Raw genomic sequence first — 26214 nt, 5'->3', positions numbered from 1 at the left:
TTTGAATTTCACGCATAGTAACCAAAATTCTATTTCCCAAGTCAGTTTTACATTTAAACAAATTAACTTATGGAAGATACTTATAGTAATTAAATATATATGCAAACGAGTATCAATATAACCTTCCTTAAAAAGAACATTACATGTTAAACTCCGATGTCCCTCCCATCCATGCTCAACAGCTCTCAGTTCTTAAAAAGTAGAATCAAAAGGGGTTGAAACTACTTCCCCACACAGACTGCCCATGAGCAACCAGCCATTGCACACCTCCTCTCCTCTTTTGATTATCCATCAGCTGAGTCACACTCTGTCCCATCCTTTGTCCAGCAACAGAAGGACTAAACAACAACCTCTTCAGCCTCCAAATACAAGCCAGTTGTCTCTTCACTTCCTATCTCAGAGTTTTCAGGTAACTTTTACTTCTTGGGATAGAGCTTTACACTATCTTTATGAGTAGGTTACACTGAATCTTAGACCTCCCCTCTCTTTAGATTTAGGCCAGACCTCTTTGCATTCAGATAAAGCTTCTTTTGAGAACTGTAGAGAGTGTAAGAGAATTCATTCCTACCTACCTCCCATCAATTATTTTCTTATCTAGAACATTGCTGAACAAAACTTACCTTTCATGTCTTTTTTGTTACCCAAAGCAGCTGCTTTGGTCTTATCTTAGTTTCTTTTTGAGTCTTCTCCAAATTAAGTTTTGAGGCTTTCAAGTCAAAACTGAGTTTAAGTTTTCTTTTCTGCAGAAAAGCCTCAAACCCTCCTCTACCTTTTGTTCCTTCTGTGCCTTCTTGCATTGATTACCTGCTCCCCACAGGTGAACATATTTACTAGGGGTTGGCTCAACTCACAGGTTCAAGTAATGTGTTAAATATGCAGACAATAGTTAACTCTTTCTGAATCACTAAGAGATTTACATACTGTTTTACTATGCTGATAAGGTAAATTTTTTTTATATCAAGTTCCAAAATATTCCAAATTTCATAAACTTCAATATTTATTTTCTTGAGATAATCTCAAATGGTTTTCCAAATACGAGTATCATCATCTCTACTGGTGAGATAAAGGAACTGATTCAGAAAATACTTAAACCCTGTAACCAAGATTCTGAGCTACGACAAGACCCTCTTTCATACATCTACAATGCAAGGCATGCAAAGATAGCACAGGTGAAGACCCCAGAGTAGGATCATACTCAGTCTCAGACCAAAAAGCCTTGCCACTCAATTGAGCTAATTAGCTTGGAGACAGGACTACACTGGCTGTTTTCCTTCTAGTTTGTAATTAACATGACACCCACCCCCTCACACGCCCTCCAGTTCAATGAGAAATACTTTATTATATGGATATGTCTACAAAGGGCAAGTTTCAGAGCAAGGACAGAACTTGGTCTCACTTGACTCCAGGTCTCTTCCTCTATCTGAAGAAAATTATCTCTCAGCTTTTAATGATGCATGTACTCTATTTTTAAAATAATATCTCCAGTTTCCATTTTAATTCTTATTGATAAATTCTGTATTTCCCAGAGGAAAAAAAAATAATGTGAAGAAAGGTGTGAAAATAAGTTTCTCTACAGAGCTCTAAGATTTCCTCACATAGAAAAGATTACAATCTTGCATGGACAGAACTTTGGTCATCAAACTGTAAGAACATTAGTCAATTAGCAAGAGACAGTCTCATTTTTGGGTAAGGCACTGTGTTTCTGATCATAATCCCGCATCCATTCCTCCACCCTTCTGCCACTTACTTAATGCAGGGCTGGGGAACAATTTTCTCACTTAAGGCAGATAAGTATTTACAATTACTAACTTTTGAGGACCACACATTAAAATACACTGTAACATTATTAGAATAATGTGAAAGATAAATGATGACTCATCTTCTGTTCGTGCTTTCCTTCCCTCTGCTCACAGATGTTATCAGCTCACAGTATGCATGTGCAAAACAGAGAGCTGTCTTTGTGCTCACCTGCAAGTCATTTTGAAATGACAGGCCTCATTTGACCATAAACCATATAAACGAGGTTGCAGGCCACATCTGGCCCACAGGCTGTAGTTTCATCTACTCTGCTGTAGGGTTTTTCTGCTCGTTGGGGTAGATCATGGAGGACTAATCCACCCTGTAATATTCCTTTTTTAAAAAGTTATATGCCATTCCATGTGATTTCAGAACATCTGACGTGAGGGCACAATATCCAAAATAGACAAAAAAATGTTATCATTTAAATCACAGGCCAAAACCTAAGGGAAACTTGCTTCATTCCAAGAGCAGCCAGAGGCACAGTATCAGAAATGAGTGTCACACAGAAGCTGTGTTTGTGTTGTATATGACGAAGTACTAAATAAACCTAGGAGAGAGATGTTAGGCAGAGAACTCTGGCAGCAGTTAGTTGCTACTCCTCTTTTCAATTTGCCATTTATACATAAAAAGGGTAGTTTAAACAAATACACTGTCAAAATACATTGAGTATCAGGTTATTCGCCATTACAGGAGCAATATTATACTTACTGAGGCAGCAATGAATCTCTAATGAGAGACAGAAGCTTGCTGTTCAAGTCGAGGCTCTCCCCTTTCTCCTCAGCCATGACCTCATGGCTTAAAAGCAGTGATGTGGTTTCCGAGAGCAACCGCAAGCTGAAGAGTCTCCATTCCACTTGAAAATAAAGGTGCCAAGAATGTGACCACACTGAAGTCTAATTAAAACAAAATGTGGAATTCATGGAAACTGTAGTTGATGTGGCCATATTACTTACCATTCTGACTGTCGACCAAAGAAACTAGTGGTGGGAGGATACAGTCTTCAACCTAAAACACAGAATTAGAAAGATCTGGCTTAGATTATTCACAGGGGAAAAAAATAGAACACAGATACACTATCATCTATGTTTATTCCACTGCTAAAGCCCGTAATCAAAGAGACGAATAATCATGGAAATTCATATATAATCACACTTATAAAGCCACCAAGCTCACTTTTCTCTGGTAAGCTGTCATAAAGTTACAGACCGTAATGTACTTTTATATAGAAAAAAACCAGTGACTTTGGTATAATTCATTAAGAGTGAATTTTAATTTAAAATACATAATTCAGTGCAGATGTAAGATACTAAGAAAAAAGAGTATTAGAATACCTATTAATCCTGATGCTTTAATCCATAAACTAATCACTGAACAGAGTTCAGAAGAAACGTCCTTCTAAAACAAACCTGCATAGAACTAAAATACATCCGGAAAGATGTACTACCTCTACTACGCCTAATGAAATATCCTTAAGCTTAGTAGAGAGTCTTGATAAAATTTTTACTTCTCCCATTCTGGTAATAGAGAGTCTTCCATTAAAATTTAAATTTACAGACTTAAGATTTGAATTATGAAAAAAAAATTCCAGTCATGTTTTATTGTCCATGAGTATATTGTTACAGATTAATCATCTGTCACAGGACTAGACAGTTTAGTTCCATCTGAAATCAATTTATGGCAACCTAGGGCATAACAGTTTTCTAAATGTAATATTACAAAAACAGTGTATTGTTAGTATTCTCTATAAGAGAATGAATTGATAAGTCTTAAATCATTGGTAAAATACAATTTATTTAGATTGGACATGGTTTGTTTTTAGGGAGAAGATGGATGTGCAGCCCTGCAATTTTTAAGTATGCATCACGGATACACACCTTGCCCTTTATTTATACAAATAAAATTACTGTGTAAGTTCTCACTACACTGTGGACAGGATTTGGTGTAACAAGACTGCATTATAATCCCCCATGTGTTTTCTTTTAGTGGTTAATAGTAGAAAATAGAATTTCTCTAGATTTATGCAGCTACTATTAAGAAACATCTATAGAAGCTGAAAATATATATGAAAAGGGGTCACTAAATGAAGTTAGCGTTCAGTCAGCAAAACTACAATTAGCAACTATTTCATTGGTAGTTGATTGTCTCTGTTAAATGAATCTCTGTCATTAGGGGATTCATTTAGCCTAGCATGTTTTCACTTCTGAAAAAATTACTAAAAGATACCTTTGTTACATGCTTTCAATAAAAAAGATAAAGGACTCCGCTTGAGATATGCAAGTCAAACTACTCTTGCAAGTACAAATAGCCTTTACGCCTATATAGATAATGCTATATATTATAGATGTAGTGACCTTTGTAACACTTTATAATTTTGAAACTTCATCGTCTTTTCAGTTAATATGCAATCAAATAAATAATAAAACTACATTTCTCTACAACAACTCCATTAGTACAAGTTTCTACACTGTTCTACAAATGGTAATTTATCAGCCATAACATACCTGTGAGGCAGGATAAAAAAATGTATGTACTTAAGGTCTTTCAGTCCAAAAAAACCAGTTCAAGCTACTGCAATGCTTCTCAAACAAAGAGGCACATTTAAGTGGTAAATTAAAGGTGTAAGAAAGAAAAGAGGCAAGAAAGCAGCTCTCGATTTTCTGAAGCAACATAGGCAGTCAGAATATTATGAATCACTCAGCAGCAGCATTGACTCAGACTGATACTGATTAAGATGGCAGTATGATGCAACTTCAATTTCTAAAACTTCAAATATTTTTTCACCTTATTCCAGTATTAACAGTAATCTTTCCACATTAGTGAATGTCATTAAGCCAGTCATAACTCTTTGCTAAATAAATATATTTCAAACTGTCAATGTAAAGAAGATTCTTTAGGTCTTCAATAATTGTGGTAGCTTTTTATGACCTTTTTCTAACATGAACCTTGATTTTGGCAAACAAACTGTTTAGAAATTAATTCTCCATAGCAGTTGTTTGCCTCATGCCCGTTCAATCTGGTGGGGAGATCAACTTAATGAAGCACTAATCCTACGGAAAATTATTTTGTGACACAAGAGCATATCAGAATGCACACACTGAAGGGAGAAGCAAATATAAAATTGTACATGAACCTTAAATCAGATACTTCCTAACTCTGCAACCGTGATATCCTAAATATCCTGATACCCCATTCATGATAAATCCCTAACTGCACAAAGCTACCATTGTGTAATTCTGTAATGATGGCATTCAAAGGCTATGCTGACACAACTGTCCTGTTATCGATACCCAAAAAAGCAATGAAATACTAGAAACTTCCATATGCACCACATTCACAGCTCCCAGCTATAATACGTATGTACAGGACCAAACAAAAATGTAGCTCAAACCTGGTATTCCTGTTTCTGGCAATTGGAAAGGAGAAGAAAAAGAGTAGGAGAAATAGACCAAGCATAAAGCACAAGTCTAGCTTCTAGTAAGTTAAGTCTTGAGTTAAGAAACTTCCTAAACTGATGCTGTATCTGTATTTTTACATTTAATAATGCATATTAGCGTTTTCTCCCATATATTTGCCCAATCCTATCTTAAATTTATTCATACTTTTAGCATGTGCAATACTTACAGCACTGAATGCCACATTTCAATTATGCCTTATGAAAGGGCACTTCCTTGTTTATTTTAAAGCAGCTAACTTGATACCCACTTATTCTTATTTTATGAAAACTATGAATAATTATTCCCAATTCATTTTTCCCATGCCATTCCTAATTTTGTACTCTAAAGTCTTTTGTTTCCAAGCTGAAGTTCTCATCTACTCAGTTCCTCCTTGCATCATCAAGCTGTACTTGTTAAGCTTCATCCTCTCAGAGTGAATGACCACAACTGCATTCAGTATTCAAGGCTTGAGGGCACCATGGACCTACCCTGGCATAGTGATGTTTTCTGCTTTTTTGTCTGATCTTTTACCAGTCATTTCTAATAATCTAGTTGTCTTTCTGATTACTGCTGAGTATAAAGCTATCATTTTCATAGAAAAACAATGCTAAAAGATCTCCAGAACAGCAACAAGTAGTGTAGAGCCTGACACTGCATATGCATAGTTGGAATGATTTTCCCCATGTGCATCGCTTGACACTTATCAGTATTGAATTGCATGTCATTTTATTGTCCTTTCACTCAATATCTTGAAACCTTCTGCAACTCTTCTGTCAGTTTTAATTTTCACTACTGTGAATAATTTAGTGTCATCAGTCAGTTCTGTCACCTCCCTATTCATTCCCTTCTCTGGATTAGTTATAAATAGCACATGTTGCAACACAGATCTTTGTAAGGCACCATTCTTAATACACCTACATTTTTTAAAACTGATCTCTATTCTCTACCTAGTAAATTCTAACTACTTAGAAGAAGTTGATCTATCAGAAGGTAAGAGGGAAGGGCCACTGATGGATTTGAAGAGTCTTTGAGCATGACTTTTTCAAAAACTTTTTGTAAATCCAAATATACTAACCAGAACATCTGTCTCCATAACGTTCACCGATTTCTGCAAGGGAAGCTCTACTAGTGAGGTACGAACACTCAGCAAAAGCTGTACTCACTTTTCTACAGTATTCTATTACTCACAAAAATCAGATCTTTTGAAAACTAGGCAAAAATTTTATAGAAATTCTTCTGCAAAGTCTGTATGTTACTTTAACCCTCAAAGGAGTAAGACAGACAAGCCACAGTTTCAGAGCTTAACTAAGCATTCACCAACTACTGGGAGGGGCCTGAAAGAGAAAACTGTAATTTTAGTCCTTCTCTGCTTGTCTCCACTCTTCAGGAGATGTCTGTCTCTCTGTTCAGGGGCACTGAGGTGCCCACCTGCTGGCCCAACAGGGAGTCATGAGAGGTACACTGCCTTCTGGGAGCTAAGGTCCAAGATATTGCCAAGAGGGTGCCACAACTTGTCAAGAGCACAAAGTACTTAAAGCCTGGTCCAGTAGCATTTGTATACCACGCTGTTCTCAAGCGAAAATCAGGCTCCAGAATTAAACTTACATAAAGAAACTATGCTATCCATTCCATGCAGCTATCATATCCAAGCTTTACTTCCAGACATTTTTCTAGAGGTATCTGGTTCTTTTCAGTATGCATATGTTTAACTTACAACTACTGACAAGTATCTTCTCCTTATCCACCATTCAAAGCAGAACATACCAAAGCAAAGACCATCAGCTCCCAAATCCTTTTTTTCTAGTCTCATGTAAGATCCCTGACATCCAACATCACCTTGACACTTATTCTCATTAAAATTCTACACACAAAGTTATCGCTGAAAGTGACCATGGAATTAAGATCATGCTGCCTTCAAGTTTCTTAAAAGCATTTGCTGGGGGCACAGCATGTTCCTCAGTGTTTTAATATTGTCAGTAATCTCTCAGAATGTAATAGAAAAAATAATCTAATGCACGTTAGAATGAATTGGGGAGAAGGATGACATTTCTGTAATTATTTTTTTTTTTAAGAATCTTCAGAACTTCAGAATCTTCATTGAGTTTGGGTTGTTTTTTTTTCCTTACTTCTGGAAGGGACAGCACTGATTGACTCAATATGTCAATTACTACAGAACTGGTATCACAAAAAAGTCTCATGTCATGTGGATTAGCTTACTGGACAGAAAGCCACATGGGGTGTAGAATTTTAATCTACTTGGAAAGTGAAAGTGATTGAAGAAATGCTGTATAATATGTTCATATAGTCATACCGTACACTGACAAAATTAAGGTGTCAGTGGTTAGATCAGAACAGCCCGTGAATGAAGAACATCACTGATGATGAATCAAGAAAAGACTAAGATGAGCAGGAAAAAAGCACTTGCAGAAGTTTCTAAACCTTGTGTTGTCATCTTTGGTGAAAATAATAACTCTTATATTGTCAACCAGTAGATTTCCATGTCATACTGCTTTTCCCTTGACTTCCCATCAAGCAACTCATCATGTTCAGGATGCTTTTATTTTAATTTGATTTTTAAAAATAAGTTTTAAAACCTTGAGGAGGAGAATCACTGCTGACAACTTTTGCTTCAACCAGAGAAGAACTGTCATGCTTTGGGTAAAAGATCATCTGTGCAGTATACAGATCATTTTTGGGAGCTAGTTAGGGTATAGAAAGTTCCCACTGGAACTGCCTGCCATCATGAACCTCATCACCGCTCAAAGTGCTCTGAATTAGCATACGGCCTTTTTTCCAACAAATAAATATACTTAACAGAGAAAAGAAAAATGCAAATGATACAGTCAGCACAGAATTCTTCCAGTTAATTTAATCTAAACCTTTACCAAAATTTTAAAATAAATATTGTTATAACATTTATTATCTGAACTTAATTAATATTTTTCCATTTTAGGTATGTGGAGGAAACAGGCAGTTCGACTTGTGCCAGTTTAAGAAATAGGGGGTTATATTCCACTCCAGTCTACAGAGACTCTTTTTGATGGCCTTCATCATCATATTTGCACACCTGAAAAATCTACAGTTTTGTCAAAATTTGCCGAGTCACACTTACTGTTAATGTGCTACTTTGTATCTTGTAAAATGCACAAAACTGCATGCAAAATTAAATGACTGCTTACTACTAGCTTTCATTTGAGCACTTTCAATTAATTTCCCCTGACTTTATCACACTTAGAAGTATTTAATACAGTATCTAATACAGAAATTAATCTCCTCACTGACTGACTCTGGGTTGATGGTAATCAGAAATTTGATCACCAAAAAAATCAATTTATTCAACTTCTTTGTTTCAGGTGCAAATACAAAGGCAAATCAAACATGAACTAAAACCCAGAACAAGCAATTCTTTTCTTCTCAAAGTGGAAAAGAACCTGAAATGTTGCTCTTAAATTCCTATTAACTTACACAATTTCCATTGCAGCTAAACTAAAACCAGAACAGAATTGAACAACTTCCTTGTTCTGCTTGTTTAATATAACCTCACTTTTTATTAAATTCATTAAACTTTATTAGAAATGCATTTAATTTCTGATTAGAAATTTTAAATTGTGTTACAGTTGTAGTGGAAAAAATGCATTCTCTGAATAAGATTTTGGCCTTCCCCTCAACCTCTCCAAAAAACGCTGTTTGTAACCAACTGCGTCTAAATGAGCAATCCAGGCTTCAGAGATCAGCCTAGGATACGCATTCCCCTCCAGTAAAAGAGTTTCCTATTAACCACTGTTATACTAAAATATTGATCTGGAAGTTCGAACATGTCTTGCTTCAACTTTTTAAAAAAGCACCAAGTTCCACTGGGTGCTGGCATTTATATTCATAGATTCCAGTCATGCTCAGCGAGCAGCAATTAGAAGATATCCCTTGAGTAACAGCAATTCTAAAAATATTCTGTATGCATCATAGAAGATGAAGTACCCCTTTCTGCTAAAGTAATGTATGCTGTACATTCAAGTATAATTAGCACACTAGACTTCGTAAATAGTATTAAACTAATTACTGTTTGCACCACTAGTGGCAGATGTGGTTAGAGATTATTAATTACAGTGGACAATTTCTTGAATTTAACATACCAAATAGAAGGCAATTTCTCCACTTTATTTTGTATCTGAATGGCTACACACTGAGTGTCAGGAGGGCTCTTTTGAATTAGGAAGAACTGTTACTTATGAAAATGAGCAAGTGAAGTAATAGATTTTATTTTCTGTGAAAAAAAGCAGTTCATTGACAAGGATATAATTATTTTTAGTTAATAAATTTGAATATATACCTATTCCAAATCAGGGAAACTATTCTACAGAAGTTCTATGTGTCATAAATTTACAAGCACTGGACAGGCAGGAAGTTTTTTCTCCAGCTACATAAGGTTAACCCATTTGTTCAGATGGATTTTATATAAACATCTAAAACTTTCAACATATGTGATGAAGTAAACTGTTCCCCAGAAATTTACACACTTAAATAAAACTCACCTACTGGTAGCCAGGGGTTACTTAAAAGAGAGTAGAATAGTCATTCCCTGGCTTCAATATAACGTTCTGCTGAATGTGGGGATGGGAGTAGGGGAAGAAGGGTTGCAAAAGGGAGCTGTCTCCTTGGTGCTATTTTTTCAGGGAAAAAAAACCCAGACCATTAAAGTTTAAACAGCTAGGGGAATTTTATTTCATGTACTGATACAAGGTATTGCAATTTCAGTAAATGTTGATGGACCTCCATAAAAAATGGTACATATTTCTGTCAACATAAGACACACTGATAACCCACAGAAGTAAAATAACTATTTTTAAAAACTGAGGTGATTCTAGAATGATACAGTCATCATACAGTGACTTGCAGGCTGACAGGCATGTAAGGAGATACCAATAGGTATTCATACCTCACCTACATTTACATTTCTTTTCTAGAACATCCTTTGCCATATTGAACCGAACTGTTTAATTCTGTACTATTCCCCCTCTGACTATTAATTGGTTAGATCTTTGTGCATAAGGACCATTTTCTTGAATAACACTCTTTTGTGAGCATTAATGAAAATTAACATTAAACTTATTTAAATTGTTATTTATATTTTATTTATATTTTCATTAATTTTAATATTTTCACTTATTAAGGCTTTAAAATCTAAATACTCAACTAACACACACACCCCAAATAGGATTCAGTTTCTAAAAAAACACTTAATTTCTAAGATCACCCATTCTTTCTAGCACAACCCCTAAGATCATTAATTCTTATGAATTTATCAATCTGCTAGTGCCTTTCTTGATTTAAGTGCTATACTGAATTCAAATACAAACACATAAATTTCTATTTGAATTAAATGGTCACCCCAGTAAGTACGGTGAGTTACCCTTTTGGTAGGAATTCAGGCACAAAGGTGCACTGGTACAGGTTACGCCGACTTGGCAATTACTGATTCAAGCATTCCAATCTACTGATTTGCTGACAACTATTTCACAACATAACTGTTCTGGCTTCAGCTAGCTTAACTCAAAGTAAATCATTTAACAAAAAAACTTCAAAGAAAACAAATCTTTAGTGATGTAAGAAGCTTACAGTATGTGGGTTTGGTAATTGTAATGCAATTTTTAGTAGGCAATCTGTTATACTTAAACAAAACCCCCACCACAACTGCTACAAACTGTTACTCTTGATGATGATCTCATCAGGAAGAGTATTGATGGAATGGGATCTTCAAACCCTCAGAGGTGGTCTTTCCAAGCTATGTTAAAAGTATAATGACAAATGAAGTGGTGAAATTTTCACTAATATACAGCAACACACTTGCCTTGAGGCTGAAGAAAGACTTAGAGAATCAAGCGTTACATTTACAAGAAAATCACTTTAAGAACTGCTATTTCTAAACTTTAAGCCCTTCTCATTCTCCCTCTAACATCTCAACTAAATATGGTAAACAGAGGCTAGGTGCCTTGCTGCTTCTTTAAAAATAAATCTCTCTATAAACAATAAGGATTTTTCCTGTGAAATAGAACCATAACACATTTTCAGCCATAATTTAAACAGTTTTTAAATCTTCAAAACATTCTATTATCAATGGAATTAGGCCAATTAGCCTGCAACTATTTAACCTGTTGTCAGACTTACAGTCAAGCGATGGGCTGTCAACAAGACAGGATGCTGTGTTACTGCTTCAAAGGTTGATAAAGTGGTCTTAATCAATTCTTCTGATGCAGCTTGCCCTATTAGTAAAAATCATTGTATTTCTTTATAAAATACAACAATTTTAAAGCCTACTTATTAAAGTACAGCAATATCATAGGTTACCTTACCTATTGCTCCATCCAAGTTTGTTTCTCCTGAATCTATTGATCTGATAAAATTCTACAGAAGAGGAGGCATTTGTGTTAAAACATTTTAGAAACAAAATTTAAGAAGCATAATCACTGAATAATTACAACATGAAATTCTTTCAGTGCCTGTGTAAATACAAAATGTTAATGCACCTACATTATGAAATACTGTCATAATAATTAAGATAGGAAAGACTGAAAGCATTCATGATCTATCCGTTATGAAATAATTTTACAAGTCTGTAATGCTGCTGGACACTTAAATGTAGAGTACGGTAAGGACTATTACTCTCACTAATGTCAGGAATTATAACATTTCCAGCTAAATAGACAGTAATTAAATGTCTTTATTGTTAACAGAAAACTAAGTTCTAAGAAGACTTTGAACTATCTTGAACTCGGCTGTGTTAAAATAACTCACTAAAAAGACAAAAGACCCTCCAGAACATGCAATTTTCTGTTATTTGTACCATCTTTTTGATCTCCCTGCATACTACACAGGCTATGAATACAGTTACACACAGGAGAACATACAAAAATGCATAACTTCTATTAAAAATCACCTAAATTAGTCATCATCTTGAGAAACAGGGACAATGAAATATTAATAATCTGGGTTAGGTAAATACTGTACAATAAGACGCATAGCTGTTTATTTCATAGGGGATGCAAAAGATGTCTTATTAACATTTGGTAAAGAAGGAAAAAAATGCAGCAGAACTTATAGTATGCTCTTTTTTTACTAATGCAGTATTTAATACACAGAGAATTTACCATGGATAGACAGCTTTCTCGTTTTCAATTTGCATACATATCTATTTATTTATATGATATAAATAATTTAGCAAATGACATTTGGTTTATATTTTACTATCAATTATAATTTTGTTATTATATATTAAATTGGCAGAAGTGTTTACATGGGTTATCTTTTTCTCAGTATGTAAGAAACACCTGAAGGATTCTTCTCGAATCAGAAATACAGTAAGAAACTAATTGTATGTTTCATAATTCAAATGCATCTCAGGGGCAGTCATAAAAAACAACTGCTTCTACAAAAAACACAGTTATTTTATCTTCCTGATCATTTGAAGAAAATTACTAGTTATCATCTAATAAACTAATTTTGGAAGAGAGTAAATTATTTTGGTTGCTCATTTAAGACAGTTTCACACCTAACCATAGTCTCAAGACCAGTTTAGGAAAATTAATATAGTTGGTGCAAAAATTGTTTTGGCTACTAATAAAATTAAGGAAATAAGCATGTTAGAAACACAACAAGAAGATGTATTTATACAAAAAGCCCAACTATCTCAGTTTTTTTAAGCAATGAAGAGGTATGGTGTGTGTATTCCTCTACAGGCAAGTCTGTGCCCTGTGCACTCCCCTAGGAGCCTACTATTAGCTGTGCCTTTGGGGCAGAGAGTGTCCTCCTCCATGCATTTCTGTTCACAGCTGAAAACATGAAAGGACTGTCCCGACTCCCTCTCAATTTCTTTGCACAACACTACTGAAAATTACAGTGATGATGGAAATAACTTCAAAGCAACAAGAAAAAAAATTCTCAATGAACAACAGTTACAGAAAAATAACTATTCTTTTCCTTCCGGATACAAAGTACACATCTTTGCGCTCCTAATCATTTCTTATTGTTAAGAATAAGATTTTTGAATAAAACAGAAAACAAAAAAAAAAACCAAACACCAAAACCTGAACAACTGACTTGTTGAAGCCTTAGAGGCCTCAATTATAGCACTGTACTTTGAAAAGGTAGAAGCTGATGATTGAATGTCCCTTTATAGATGTCAGTGGGAATGTTGCTAAACAAAATTCCAGAGTAGAAAGTTGCCTCGTACAATGGTTAGTTACTCTTCCAGAAGTAACTACATTAGTCATATCATAACACAGTTATAGAAAATGGATTCAAATTTGATAATATTTTTTCAGATATACTACTTCCTCTCCCTTTTCTATGTTAAATTGAAATAGCATGTGTAAGTTCCTGAATTGCCTTGCTCGATGGAGACAGAAGGACAAGATGTAGGAAATATTCAGTAAAGTAATGTTTCCCTCCCTGATCTGAGAGGAAAGCTGTGCTAGTATAACTAGCCTGACTTCCTCAGTCAGTAGTTCAAGCAAGCTGGAGTAACATCAAAAGAAAACTTACATTGTACCTGGTCTGCTGTACCTATAGTGTTGACAGAAGAATTTCACCTTCTAGAAGGTTTATCCAAAACCATTAATAAATCTACTGCCTAGTTACAAATGCCTCAAAGACATAAAAGGCTTTGTAATTCAACATCTATGAGTTTAAAATTTTTTTCTTCATTGCAATGCTAATTTTTGTACAAATATTTTAGTAGAGCTAAATTAAACAAACATTTTCTAGGAATCACGAGTCAAAGAAGAAAAAGGGAATCTGAACAGTAAACTTTAATCAAGCTGTTTGTGGTGACTCCATGCCTTTGTGGAAGTAAATACCTAGTTGTCATTTATGAACCCATGTACTTAAAAAGTATTTGTTTAACTCTGATTCGCAACTTTTGAAAATGTTTTTTTCTCATTTAGCATAAACAACTGTTTTCATACAAGGAGATTACATTACAACAGTACAACCTCATTTTTGCTATGCTATCCTATGGCACAGTTAAAAATCTCATTTACTATTGCTAATATCATAAATAGGATGTAGATGTTTACATGAGATAATAGAGCTTACAATACTCAGCGTTTCATCAACAAAATACAGTGTAAAAGTACTGGCAAGAAGAAAAAGGCAACAAAAGGAAAGATTACCTTAAATGTATTATTTTTTAAATTTCTCCCTACGATTTATAAATATAATGTAATTTTATTACATGAAAACAATTCCCAAAATTTTATGCATATGTATATTTTGTAAACAATATTTAACTTAGATGGTTATACTTACAAGTAAGGTCCCATAGTTGAAAAGAAACTCCTCTGTGACTATCTGGGGACGAAATACCTATTTGAATTAACCAAAAGTTGGAAAAATTGTATTAAATGTGTATCTTATAACCAGAAAAATTAAAACATGTGTTTCACAGTCATGTTAAAAAAGAGGACAAAATACGTATCTGCTTCTATCACTAGAGTTGTCTTACAATGTGCAAAAATAAGGCTTACAACTTTAATGCAGTTACATAGCTAGAATACTCATCAACATATCTACACATTAATAAAAGTTCTATTTTATCAATTCTGATTATGATCAGCAGAAATTAGATTTTGGGAAACTGCAAGAGTTTGTCCTTTGTGTAACAATTTTGGGGAAAAAAAATAATAAAAATCTACCTGGGATGTTACAAGATGAAGCACTACAGGCATCATAGGAAGGCACATCTTCAGCTGTTTGGCCTGAACTGTTGATGGGTGTTTGCGTCCAGAGACATTAGTTAAGGCAGTGAGAATGTCACCTACAGAAAACATTTCAGAGTGATCTAACATAATTGCTTTACTAAACAACAACAAATGACAAATAAAACAACTCTCTTCCAGTATCCTCTGTTCAATCCTATCTCCTCCCTCCTGCCGAAAGCAGTGTTTATGCGACTACATGATAAATCAGGTTGATCCAGCACTTTACTGCTCTAGCTCAGTGTTCAGCCAGGCCAATTTCCTGCTCTGGCTACAGGGACAGGCACGCAAATGTGACCTCTGGCAAAATGGTAAGGATAGAAATATAAGGCAGGTGTAGAAGCAAGGATGAAATTACCCTTCTTGGCAGGGTGGACTTATGCTGGCTTTAGGTGGCTACATATGCATGGAATTACACTCTTGAAATTCCGTGGATGCAATTCTTTTTCCAGTGAAATAAAAAGCAAAATTTTCATGACTTCCAGCTGAATTCACCATGATTAGTGGGTGACATAATGCTCAAGCAGTATGTTTTTCCTGCAGCATAGTACCACTAGAAGAAAGAAACAAACATCCTCCCCGACCCGCTTCCAAAAGATCCCTCCACCAGCCATGCACGCATTCTCATACACAAGTTTAACAATGGTGCAAGTGACCTACAGCAACAGGAATTCTCACATTCTCATAAAAGAGGTAGCAGCAGGTCAATGAGAGAACTTAGTTGCTTCCATAACAAACCTCTAGACACAATAATGAGGGAAGAAAATTTTAACTCCAATAATGAAAATTATACTTCAAACTTCAGAAGAGTCATACAAAAACCAAGGAACACTATGCTAAATTTGTGTTACACCAACTATTATCTCAGAAAAGCGAGACCTCTTCTGCATGGGATAAAGTACAGAAGCAGCAGGAGAAAAGTCATGACTCATATGCAAAGAAGGAAAATTCTGTTCCTATACCCTGAAAATATTAAAAGCCAAATCCTGTCTTGAAAGAACACTTAGTATATTTTTTTTCCCTAATGAGAGAGCTGCACAAAACTTAAAAGGGAAATCACTTAGACATTAAACAAATAAAGGACAGGATTTGATATTTTATACAATTTTCATGCCAGAAAAGGCCCTTCCTTTCAGAGTAAGTCACAGAGTTTATTCATGTTGAATAATACCAATGCTTTTCTTCTGCTCCCATGGAGTTCAATTTTCAACATAAGCAGAAATGACAGAGCCTGGCACTAAACTAGGTTGTAAAAATACGTAGCCTTAAAGATTTGACTCGTTCTATAATACACTGCTCAAGAAAAATAAAGCATTGCCTAAAACTCTCCAAATACATGAACCGAAATATTGCTTTTTCTTCAACACACTTTTGTTTTGAATTACTCACAATACTGTAATTCAACAAGACCCCTCTGTGGTTAGCAACAAATAATTTACTGAACAATCTACTCTCTTTCTACGTTTTAAGGCCTATATAATCATCACATTTGCCAATTTTGCAGTTGATAAATAGGTTGATATCGTTCCTTTACTTTTTATGATGATATAAGCAACAATAAGCATGATCTAAGCAATTTATATCTACTTCCTATAAAATACATTAAATAGTATAAAAGCAGAAATAAAATTACTTTCTTATTACAACAACTGAAAACTTTTAAAATTATCCACAAGATTAACCATTTATTTAATTTGTTTAAATGTATCTTTGAAGCCAATTTCTCCAACGTGTTAATCTATTTGGTTTATAGCTACATCTGGTGGAAGAAGATGGGATCAGTAAGGAGCTTACATAAATGCATATTAAAAAAGCCAGCAAGGATTAATTCTAAATCAAGAGTTAAACTGCTTTTAACTGTTCCAGTTTGCAAATCTGGTTATTTTTCTTAGAAGCCCATAGCTTTTACCTCCTCAAGAAGGACATTTTCCTTTGTCATACTCACAGCAATAAAAAGAAAAGGCCTTCTGTCAAATGTGGACAAATATGGACAGATAGCTTAATCTTAATAAAAACAACCAACACACAAATCTAGCTTGGAAAGGAAAACAAAGTATAAAAATTATGCTTGATACATCAGGTGTTAATAATGCATTGAATTTGCACATCAGTAGTAAAAAATCCCCACAGAATACATGTTAAAGCAATTGACAGTTTATGTGTTATAAAGATAGCAACTATATATTTGATGTATAGTACTTTCAGGTTCTGAGGCAATATCAGGGCCTACTATATTAGTTACATAAAGTGCATACAGACAGTAGGAGGTGAATTTCTGCCTCAAACATTTACGGTCTAAGACTTACAAGCCCTGAAATATAGCCAATATGTGAACTTGATATTTAGTTAGAAAAATGTTCAGGTATTTGCAGCAAGGCAAAAATTTGCATTGTCATAGGAAATTTCTTTTAAAATAGCAGCATGACATTTAGGTCTACTGAGCTTTGCAGTGCTACCATTTCATTTTCAATATTCTGGCAATAATGTAGAGAAGATGAAAAATAAATCTGGTATCATCTCATCAGAAAATAATTTTATGAAAAAAATGTTTTATCATTTAATGACAAAGCACACACAGTCAGGGTTGGTTTTGCGCCCTTTCTTTTCTTGAATACTAACAGCATTTTCTTCCCTGTCTTCCTATTTAGTTTTCTTACTCTATTCCGTGGGAGATCTCACACGCCAGAAGTTTTAATAAGAATTTTAATGACAATTCATACTGGCCACACCAATCTCATACTTTCTCCTTCTTTCCTCCTTGTCTCCTTCTTCCTCCCTTCTCCCTCTTTCCTTCCCTCCCCCTCTCTTTCTCCATGTCGTCTTCCCCTCTGCCCTTCCCTCCACTCAGTTCCTTCCCTTCTCCCCCCCCTCCTCTTTGCTTCCTTTTCTTCCTACCCTCCTCTCTTCACTTCCTCTCTTCCGCCTCCTCCCACTTCCCTTCCCTCTTCGTCCCTTTCCTCCCTAACTCCCTTCACTTCTTCCCTTTCTTTCTTCACTTCCTCCTAATTAACTTTTTCAAACAAAAGCCTCATCTTTCCTCATAAAACATACAGCACAGCTTTTTCAAGGAAAGACAATCCCACCACTCGTACTCATCTAGGGTAATTTCTGTGACATTTCTTTATTCAATATCAACCCTATGTTCAAATTTCACCAACAGATCCTCCATAATTTTTCAAGATTTTATCCATTGCTTTTGTACAAATGGCCAAAATTCTCATCCTGTTTCATCACCTTCTCTTAACTGAATCCACAGACTCTTGAGCTAATTTCTTTCTACTACCGATTCTTCTCTGGTAGCCCAGTGAGTCCAAATTATGCCCTACAATTTGCAGGTTTTGTCCTATACGTGTGCATGCCTTTCTCTGTTCCTTCTGCAAGTCCCCTCTTCCCCAGTATGTCAAGTATCCGACTATGACAAGTTTGAGCATATTCTGTGATGACAGGACTTTAGCTGCTATGTATGCTTAGGCATATATGTTCAAAGAACATATATGAATAGCACAAAGTTCAAAGTAGCTTTTTATCATTCCAAAGGCTCAAATACTAGTGAAATTTGAGCAGATATTCACAAGATTGTCCAAACCAAATGCATATCCTTGGCACAAAAGCTACTTTGCTGAAACTTCAAGTCCTTATTCCTAAGTATAAGGGAGGGGCTTAAGTAGCACTGATGTTCTCTCAGAGAAAATCCTTCCATCTTTCTTATGCGTGAGCAAATCGGTTTCAGACATCTAGAACAACTGAAGTATCTAGGCTGAAATTTTCCAGAAAAAAATTTCCTGAAGCAAATACTCAACATATAAGTTTCAGTGTAAGTGATTAACACGCACTCACAGATATGCCCTGTTGCATCACTCCTAGCTCTGCGCTTTATGAGGCAAATTTACTCTCAGGTTTTGCAATGTTTGGAATATCTTTAGTACATTGATAAAACTTCTTGTACACTTGGGCCTCATTCCTGACTGAGTTGATAGGGCTTAGCATTCAACAAATACAAAACATTAATACAGGAAATCATACATTCCAATACAAAATATCTGATCATGACATAACTAAGAAACTTCATGAAGCTGGCACCATGCAAACTTTACTTAATCAGACAATAGAATCTTTCCACCTGTACATGCAAGGAGATATTTTTTTCTCGAGGGATTAAGCAAAGGTAAGATTTGTTCAGTTAACCAACTGAATTTACCTAGAATTCCTGGCAGCTCCCACACAATGTGATAGATGAGAAGATCCAGGCATTTTGACAGGTATTCACTGCCGCCTTGCTGCACTTTTCCTGGTGTGGTCTTTCTGCTGTCTCTTTCAATATACATCACGAGTCTACATTTAAGCAAGTGCAAAACATTACCTCTCATAACAAAAAAATGACACCATATCTCAAAAATACTACTGAACCAGACATTTCTAGTATCTGTGGTTACAATCAAGACGATACATTAGCTTTGGCTCTGTAATTTTGTTGAGATTTTAGACTTTCCTTTCAAATAAATAGATTTTTAAAATACCACAAATTACTAAGTCAAGGAATGAAGAGGAAAGAAACCTTAAGCTACCATAAGTAAGTACACCTCTACTAGTTTAAACAAATATACGATGCTAACATAAGGAGCGAATCCCACTGCAGACTTAGAGAGACTAATTTTAAAATCCACTTCATTTTGAAATATATGAGCAATCTGAGCAAAAGACTAAAGACATTAATTTTCAACATATAGGAATTCCAAAAGCAAGAATAATTTAGGTCAATGTAACAAGAGATCAATCTTTCAGTCAAGAAGAATCATAATACAGCCTATCAAAATGTTAGCACTAGTCAGAATGACCATATTGAAAGAGATAAAAGTCCAAACTAGCCTTACATCCTTTCTCTAGAAATCTAGTGTTCAAGATTCCTAAAGACAAACTCAATGCTTACATTCTAACTGATAAGTGCTCTGTAGCTACGCTGTTCTGCAGAATTACACTTCTCACAGTAAACTATGGTAAGTGATTTATCAGCCATTGGCTAACTTACAAGAGATTGTTTTATTAATGCACCTGTAACACAATGCTTCAGGCGATATTTTAAAATGCTCATTCAAATAGACAGAAGGGCCAGATTCCCCTTTAGGGGCATAATATTGACATCTTTGTTTCATATTCGAACTCCCTGGTGGTCCAGTGCAAAGAACCATCAGTCTCTGGTGAGTGAAACCCATGCTCTGGATTTTAAGAATGTACTTCAGTGTTATTTTGTGGTGTTTTTTTAATACCCTTCTTATAGTCAATACTCTTGTATAGAAGTATGAAAATAACTTATTCAAATTGCCTCAAGTGTACACAACAAAAATGCTGGTCTCACAAGCACAAAATTTTATCCTAGGAGGTCTGTAATTCCATCAAAAAGCTGATTTACTCAATGAAATAAAAGCTACCTATGAGTGCATTTTTCAGGATTAGGCCTCTAAACAATGCGAGATTGTTATGGAACACTACAACTCACCTTACCCTTTCTGAACTGTGCCACAGAAATAAAGATAGTGATAAATCAAAATACCCGTTCAGTAACAACCTTTCAACTCTGTAATAGTCCAGACAACCCATTCAGCTGCACTTCCCAGAGACTATGGAAACATCTTTTATTTTTCTTGCAAACTCTGGAAATTGTGTTAAATTACAAGTAATTTTGATTTCTCTGGTAGAAGAGAACTACTTAAAAATTTGACATTATGCTTCAAATAGAATTTTCCTTAAATAAAGCTTTAAGTTTTTTAAATATAAAAAATTGAATGTTGAAATAAAAATGGTATAAAGCCCTCTAGTCTTTCCAGACAGACAAGTAATTTTTATTCAAAAACTGTTTAACTTTGAACAAAAACATGACAAACGAGCAGAGTTTGTATGGATTTTTTTCTTTAGGAAAACACTTCCATGATTTAACAATCATCTGAGTCTATATGGAAATATGTTTAGATCTGTTTAAGGTTTTACTTAAAATAGGCTGAATAGATTTCAACATGAATTAGAAAGCTGTGTTATAGCTGGGGGAGGAAGTGGGTTCATTTTTTAAAAGCATGTTCTATTAGTTAATCACATTAGAGAAGCATACAAAGTATGTTCAATTATTCTGAGACAGAAAGTTCATGTAAACTCCCAAGGTCTCTCTTTTTGTGTTGTCCTTCCCATCACAAAATTGTCTTTCACATAAAGGTTTTCTAAAACTATGCACAACATTTTTTTCCCTGATAGTACTATTTTCCCTGACAGTACTACAACATTGTCTTGAGAAAATTGTACAGCTCCTTATACAGGCAGGAAAGCATTAGTATCTCTATTTTCCTTCGACAAATTCCTCAGTTATATGTAGAACAATTCATCAGTTACTTTTATTCCCTGAAGAATGTCGGTCTTATGTCTAATGGGCAAAACTAGGTCTAGGAAATACATTTATTCAATTCATGTAATGCACATATTTGTCTTGCATTCAACAATACATGAAAAAATATGCAGGTGTTACTATAAATAAATTAAATATCACGAGGAATAAACTACTGTCTATGAATCCAGGTTTGATTTCAATAAAATTTCTTCAATTATCTGTATTACATGATATAGCCAGCAAGGAGCTTTTATAGAAAAAAAGCAAAACAACCCAAGTTTTCTGAGACAAGATGTGAAGAGTGGAGCCAAAATGGGAGAATTGCAGAAAGTTAACAGTCCTGAGTAATAGGAATGAGAATGAGGTCTACTCCTTAAAAATAAGAAGAACTGTTCACTTATAAAGATGATCAAAATGAAAAAGACACGATTTAGTCAAAATTCAGAAGACTCTGCAAAGATGTGGTAAAACGTGGCCTTCAAATACACAGAAGTGACTGTAAAAGGAAAAAGACTACATTGTTTTCTGTGCTTAAACTGTACAATTGAAATTTCAATAAGAAAACAACAAAAATTTTTGAGAGTTAGGAATAGCTAACAACTAGAATTGTGGTCAAAAAGAGGTCATGGAATACCCATCAATTTCCACCAATCGTTAAAAAAAGTTTCTCAAGCATAACAGACCTTGACCTGGATCAGAAGGGTAGATTCTGCAACCTCTCAAGCTCTCTTAAGAAATGTTTTCTAAAATTAATTTATTCCCTTCTATCAGTGACATTTACCCTCAACCCATAAAATCAGTTTTAGACATCAATAAGGTTCAGCTACAACTTTACCAGCATCTCAACAGGGGTAAAAATGCATGCAGCCACCAGATGACTGAACCTAAAAAGCAGAAGGTCTTTCACTAGCAGTCTTCTCCCTAATTCTCCCTTCAATTCCCTAAGTTCACAGAGAATGACAGACCTCCAAAAAACTAAAGAATGTCTTGCATGCTCTGAGGACATAAATAGTCCATTTAGCCCAGCAATTCAAGGAACCTTTTCTAGTCAACAACTGCTAACAGAAAAGGATGAATATTTTTAAGGGATATTTAATATAGATATATTGTTTATTTTACAGAGATACAACACTGGATGGCAGATCATTCTAGTAAGAAGGGTCAATCCCTATTTCTCCCCTTCTATGCTTTTTTTTTTTTTTAAGTTTGATACCAGCTTGCTGGGTTTTTTCTTGAAATCACTGACTTGTGTAACTGTTTTCTCCCACTTTCCATGTCCATGTTTTCCCATTTGACCGCTCACCAGACTTCTCCATTCTTTTTCTGACTATTTTTCTAGGTGAATCTTAGACACAAGAGGCCAACAGGCTATGCTAGATGTGAGATTGTCAGAGCTCTCCAGGCAAAGTTTTTCCTTTGAGAGCATATACAATATCTGAAAAATTTAAAAATATAGGAGGTGGACACATAAGAGAGAAAGATTTTGCTCTAAAGTTATGCTTTTGTGCATAGTTAGGCTTTTGCAAACTGTGAAAGTCTGTCAGGAACGCTACCTTATCTTTCTACAAGTATCCACCTCTGCAGACAGCAGAAAAAGAGGTCTAAATAAATTCCTTAGGGAGGAAGTTCAATCTCCAGGGCAGTTCACTCTATGAAATTTTCTGAAACTATTTAGAACAAGAAAGAACAATTCAGTGAGACGAACTGGAAACTACTACTAGTTCAGAAAAGGGTGAAATTATAAGTCTCAACAAAACTTCAGATTGTATCCCTCTCCTCATTAACACATGCCCTGCCTTTGCAACTCATGGAGAAAACAAGGAGACTAGAAAACTCAGGGTGATTAGCAAAAGAAATGAATTTGCACATTGTAAGCAAACAAGTGCTATTTCAGCCTAAAAAGTCTCATATCTTCTCTACCTGTATCACACGTGGAATAACAAAAGGTATGTAATGAACTACAATGAGACAGCTAGAAAAAAAGAGTAACAGGTGAATGGATCAATGTTGAGTGAAAAAAAATTCACTTCAAAATTACATTTTACATATATACATATTTACATACATATATAAATGCATTTCATCCATAGATCTTGAAACCTCAAAGTATTTTGTAAAGTCCTAGTGGAATTTCCTCGGTGACATCCATTGTCAAGCTCTTGAATTACACAGTCCCACTACAACTAATGTCATAATTTAAAAATACGCTATGCCAGAATCATAGAATTTGTTTGGGTTTGGTTTTTAAAAAAAAAAAAAAAAAATCACAAAAATCTCTGTAAAGGTACGTACAATTTTTATAACTAAACTAAACAAAAGACTTTTCCAATGCCATGCTGAACATTTAATTTGAAGCTGTAGAGATATATGCAATGTTGCCATGAAACAGCTATTACTGACTATTTTATCATCTGCATCATATCCTTTAACTGATGGCACACTGAAAAATTGCCTTATATTGATTATCATACACAGATTTTATTATCTAAAGCAATAGAAATCCTGTTACAAGAATTAGCTGCAACTGCTAAAGACAAACCAATAAGTAGAAATTATGTACATTTTACTACATATTCTTTATATTTCTCAAATCTAACACATTCATAAAGAGAATTTGTGTATATCAAACTGATTACTGTATTAGCAATTTTAAATTTATGAGTCTTAATTTTGAAGTAACTTTTCTGTCACAGAACTGGAGACATTTAACTAAAACACTCCAATAGGAACTCAACAGTATAAGTCAAAGAATATCCATTATCTCTACTGGGCTTAATAAAATTCCTCCAGAGTTCAGGATATTGTGAAAGTAGCTGTCTCCACATATAACGGGTCATTTCTCCTCTCTCGTCCTGCTGTAGCCATCTTACTTTCTGGATGCAAGAGAACAGTTTTAGTCTAGATAACCTATCCTGCCTAAGAGATACAGTGTTCACTGAAGAACAATTATGAAGAAAACATAAATTAAGAAAAACAGTTTATCAATTCAATAAAGCTGCTATAAGCTTTGCCTATGATTTTACCTAATGTGTTATATTATGTATTAACCCCTAATCAGCTCTGGACAACGGCAGGATAAAGCCAAAATTTGCAATACAAAGAAACATCCCAAATTCACAACACATTCTCTTCAGAAAGGCTGCTGATTGGAAAGCATTATAAATAAAGAGATCAAATGGCTGATAAAAATTATTAAAGTTCTTCTCCTTCACATAAGATCTTAGGTATAAATAAACAAATAGTAACTGTCAGTACAGGACTTCTGTCAGACATCTCTCCAAACACACAGCTCTGTCCTACGTGGTATAACAACCATATGAATAGCAGCAGTCATTAAAAATGTAACCATTCAAAAAGTCACTCACAAATCAGTAGAGACACTTTGCACTAACTAGAACACATCACCTGATAAAACATTTCTGGAAGTATAAAAAGATACCCATGAAAAAGAAACTTGGATTCAGTACTTATTCTCTATGATCTACAAAAATTGAGGTATCGACAGATTTGGAGGTGAGTGGAGGAGCATATAATGAAGGACCCCACAAGATGTCCTCTCACAATGGCTTCATAGTATAACTCATCTGTTGCTTCCAATCCATCCCTTTAGGTCCAATGTATATGTCTTAATTCTTCACAAACATGAATATAAGATACAAAGTTTTATTTGCTGCAAACGTAATTAGATTTACAGCTACCCACAAGCCTTATCTTTTTCACTTTCAGTTCCAAACCTGCTTTACTCCAATATCATAAAAACTGGGTTTACACTACATGTTGCTGTTCTTCATAACGAACAGTAGAAGATATAAATCTCAAATAAAATTTCTTCCACTTTCTAACAGAGTCTAATTTCCTCTTGTCTGATATGGGAACATTTTTGTGCCATCAGAAGACACAAAAATTCAAGTAACTATTCCACTGTCAGTCAAATATAATTTTAGATCAGTCATTCCTTGAAAAGTATTTTAAAACGTAGAAACAAATAACATATTTCAAATATAACTTTAGATCAGTCATTCCTTGCAAAGTATTTTAAAACATAGAAACAAATAACATATTTCATTTAAAACTCACAGGAATTCAGTGATCATTATATAAATCACTGCATCACCACATATAGGCAAGAAATATTATTTTATCTTGAATGTGGCTATACTGAAAAGACTATGGATCGTACCACACCCCAAGATGAGGAAGGTAAATGACAGACCTTTTTATGTTGCTTTCCCACCATAGCAACAATTCACTGTTGCAGTATTTGTTTTGCCCGACCCAAAGCAAAATCTGCTCCTGCTAATGGTCACTGGGACCCCAAGTTACTTTAAAGGACAGTCTCTCCCTTGTGAGTAATCATTACCTGATGACCCCAGACAAGAGAGAACGCTTTTTTCTTGATATTCTCATGAATAAAAGGATTCATATTACACTGAAAATAGTTCATTCCTAAAACACTGGCTCAAAAATACCACACATTTTAAAGTATTTGAGGTACGACTTCAAAAATGAACGCTACATCTCTGATTATCTTCCATTATCACCTTACCTTGCTTGGCAACTGAGTAGCAACATCTCCCTGTTATTAATTAAAACTTGTAGCAGGACCAGAAAGGCCTTTGCTCGAATAAAAGTTGAAGGACTTTCAAGTAAACGAGTAACTGTAGTCACAAAATCCTTGGTGGAAATAAACACAAACACATTAATATTATTTAATATTATTTTACAGAAAAAGCTTACTTGCACTGTATTTTAACACTGTATACGTTTAAAATTTGCTCATTTTCATGTGCATTCTGTATTAGCAAGGTACTTTTCATGCCACTCATAGAAAAAAAACCATCTATAAAACACTACTAAATAA

The 26214-nt window shown here is 34.7% G+C and overlaps 1 protein-coding gene across 11 annotated transcripts in view; it reads right to left on the bottom strand.

Moving 5' to 3' along the window:
• ULK4 (unc-51 like kinase 4) overlaps positions 1-26214 on the bottom strand; it is a 255213-nt gene that overhangs the window by 152139 nt on the left and 76860 nt on the right. For all 11 annotated transcript variants that reach the window (XR_008464756.1, XM_054190816.1, XM_054190817.1 and 8 more), the window contains 8 exons: positions 25900-26027; positions 19182-19315; positions 14921-15042; positions 14535-14591; positions 11582-11633; positions 11397-11491; positions 2754-2805; positions 2509-2653 (listed from right to left, as the gene is read on the bottom strand). Coding sequence is in view for 10 of the 11 variants with exons in the window: in XM_054190816.1 (XP_054046791.1) it covers positions 2509-2653; positions 2754-2805; positions 11397-11491; positions 11582-11633; positions 14535-14591; positions 14921-15042; positions 19182-19315; positions 25900-26027 (785 nt within the window). In the remaining variant the exon portion in view is untranslated. The remainder of the gene's footprint in view (positions 1-2508; positions 2654-2753; positions 2806-11396; positions 11492-11581; positions 11634-14534; positions 14592-14920; positions 15043-19181; positions 19316-25899; positions 26028-26214) is intronic.

This window comes from Rissa tridactyla, chromosome 2 (assembly GCF_028500815.1).
Source record: "Rissa tridactyla isolate bRisTri1 chromosome 2, bRisTri1.patW.cur.20221130, whole genome shotgun sequence".
Classification (NCBI taxonomy): Eukaryota; Metazoa; Chordata; class Aves; order Charadriiformes; family Laridae; genus Rissa; species Rissa tridactyla.
This window is presented reverse-complemented; position numbering and strand designations above follow the sequence as displayed.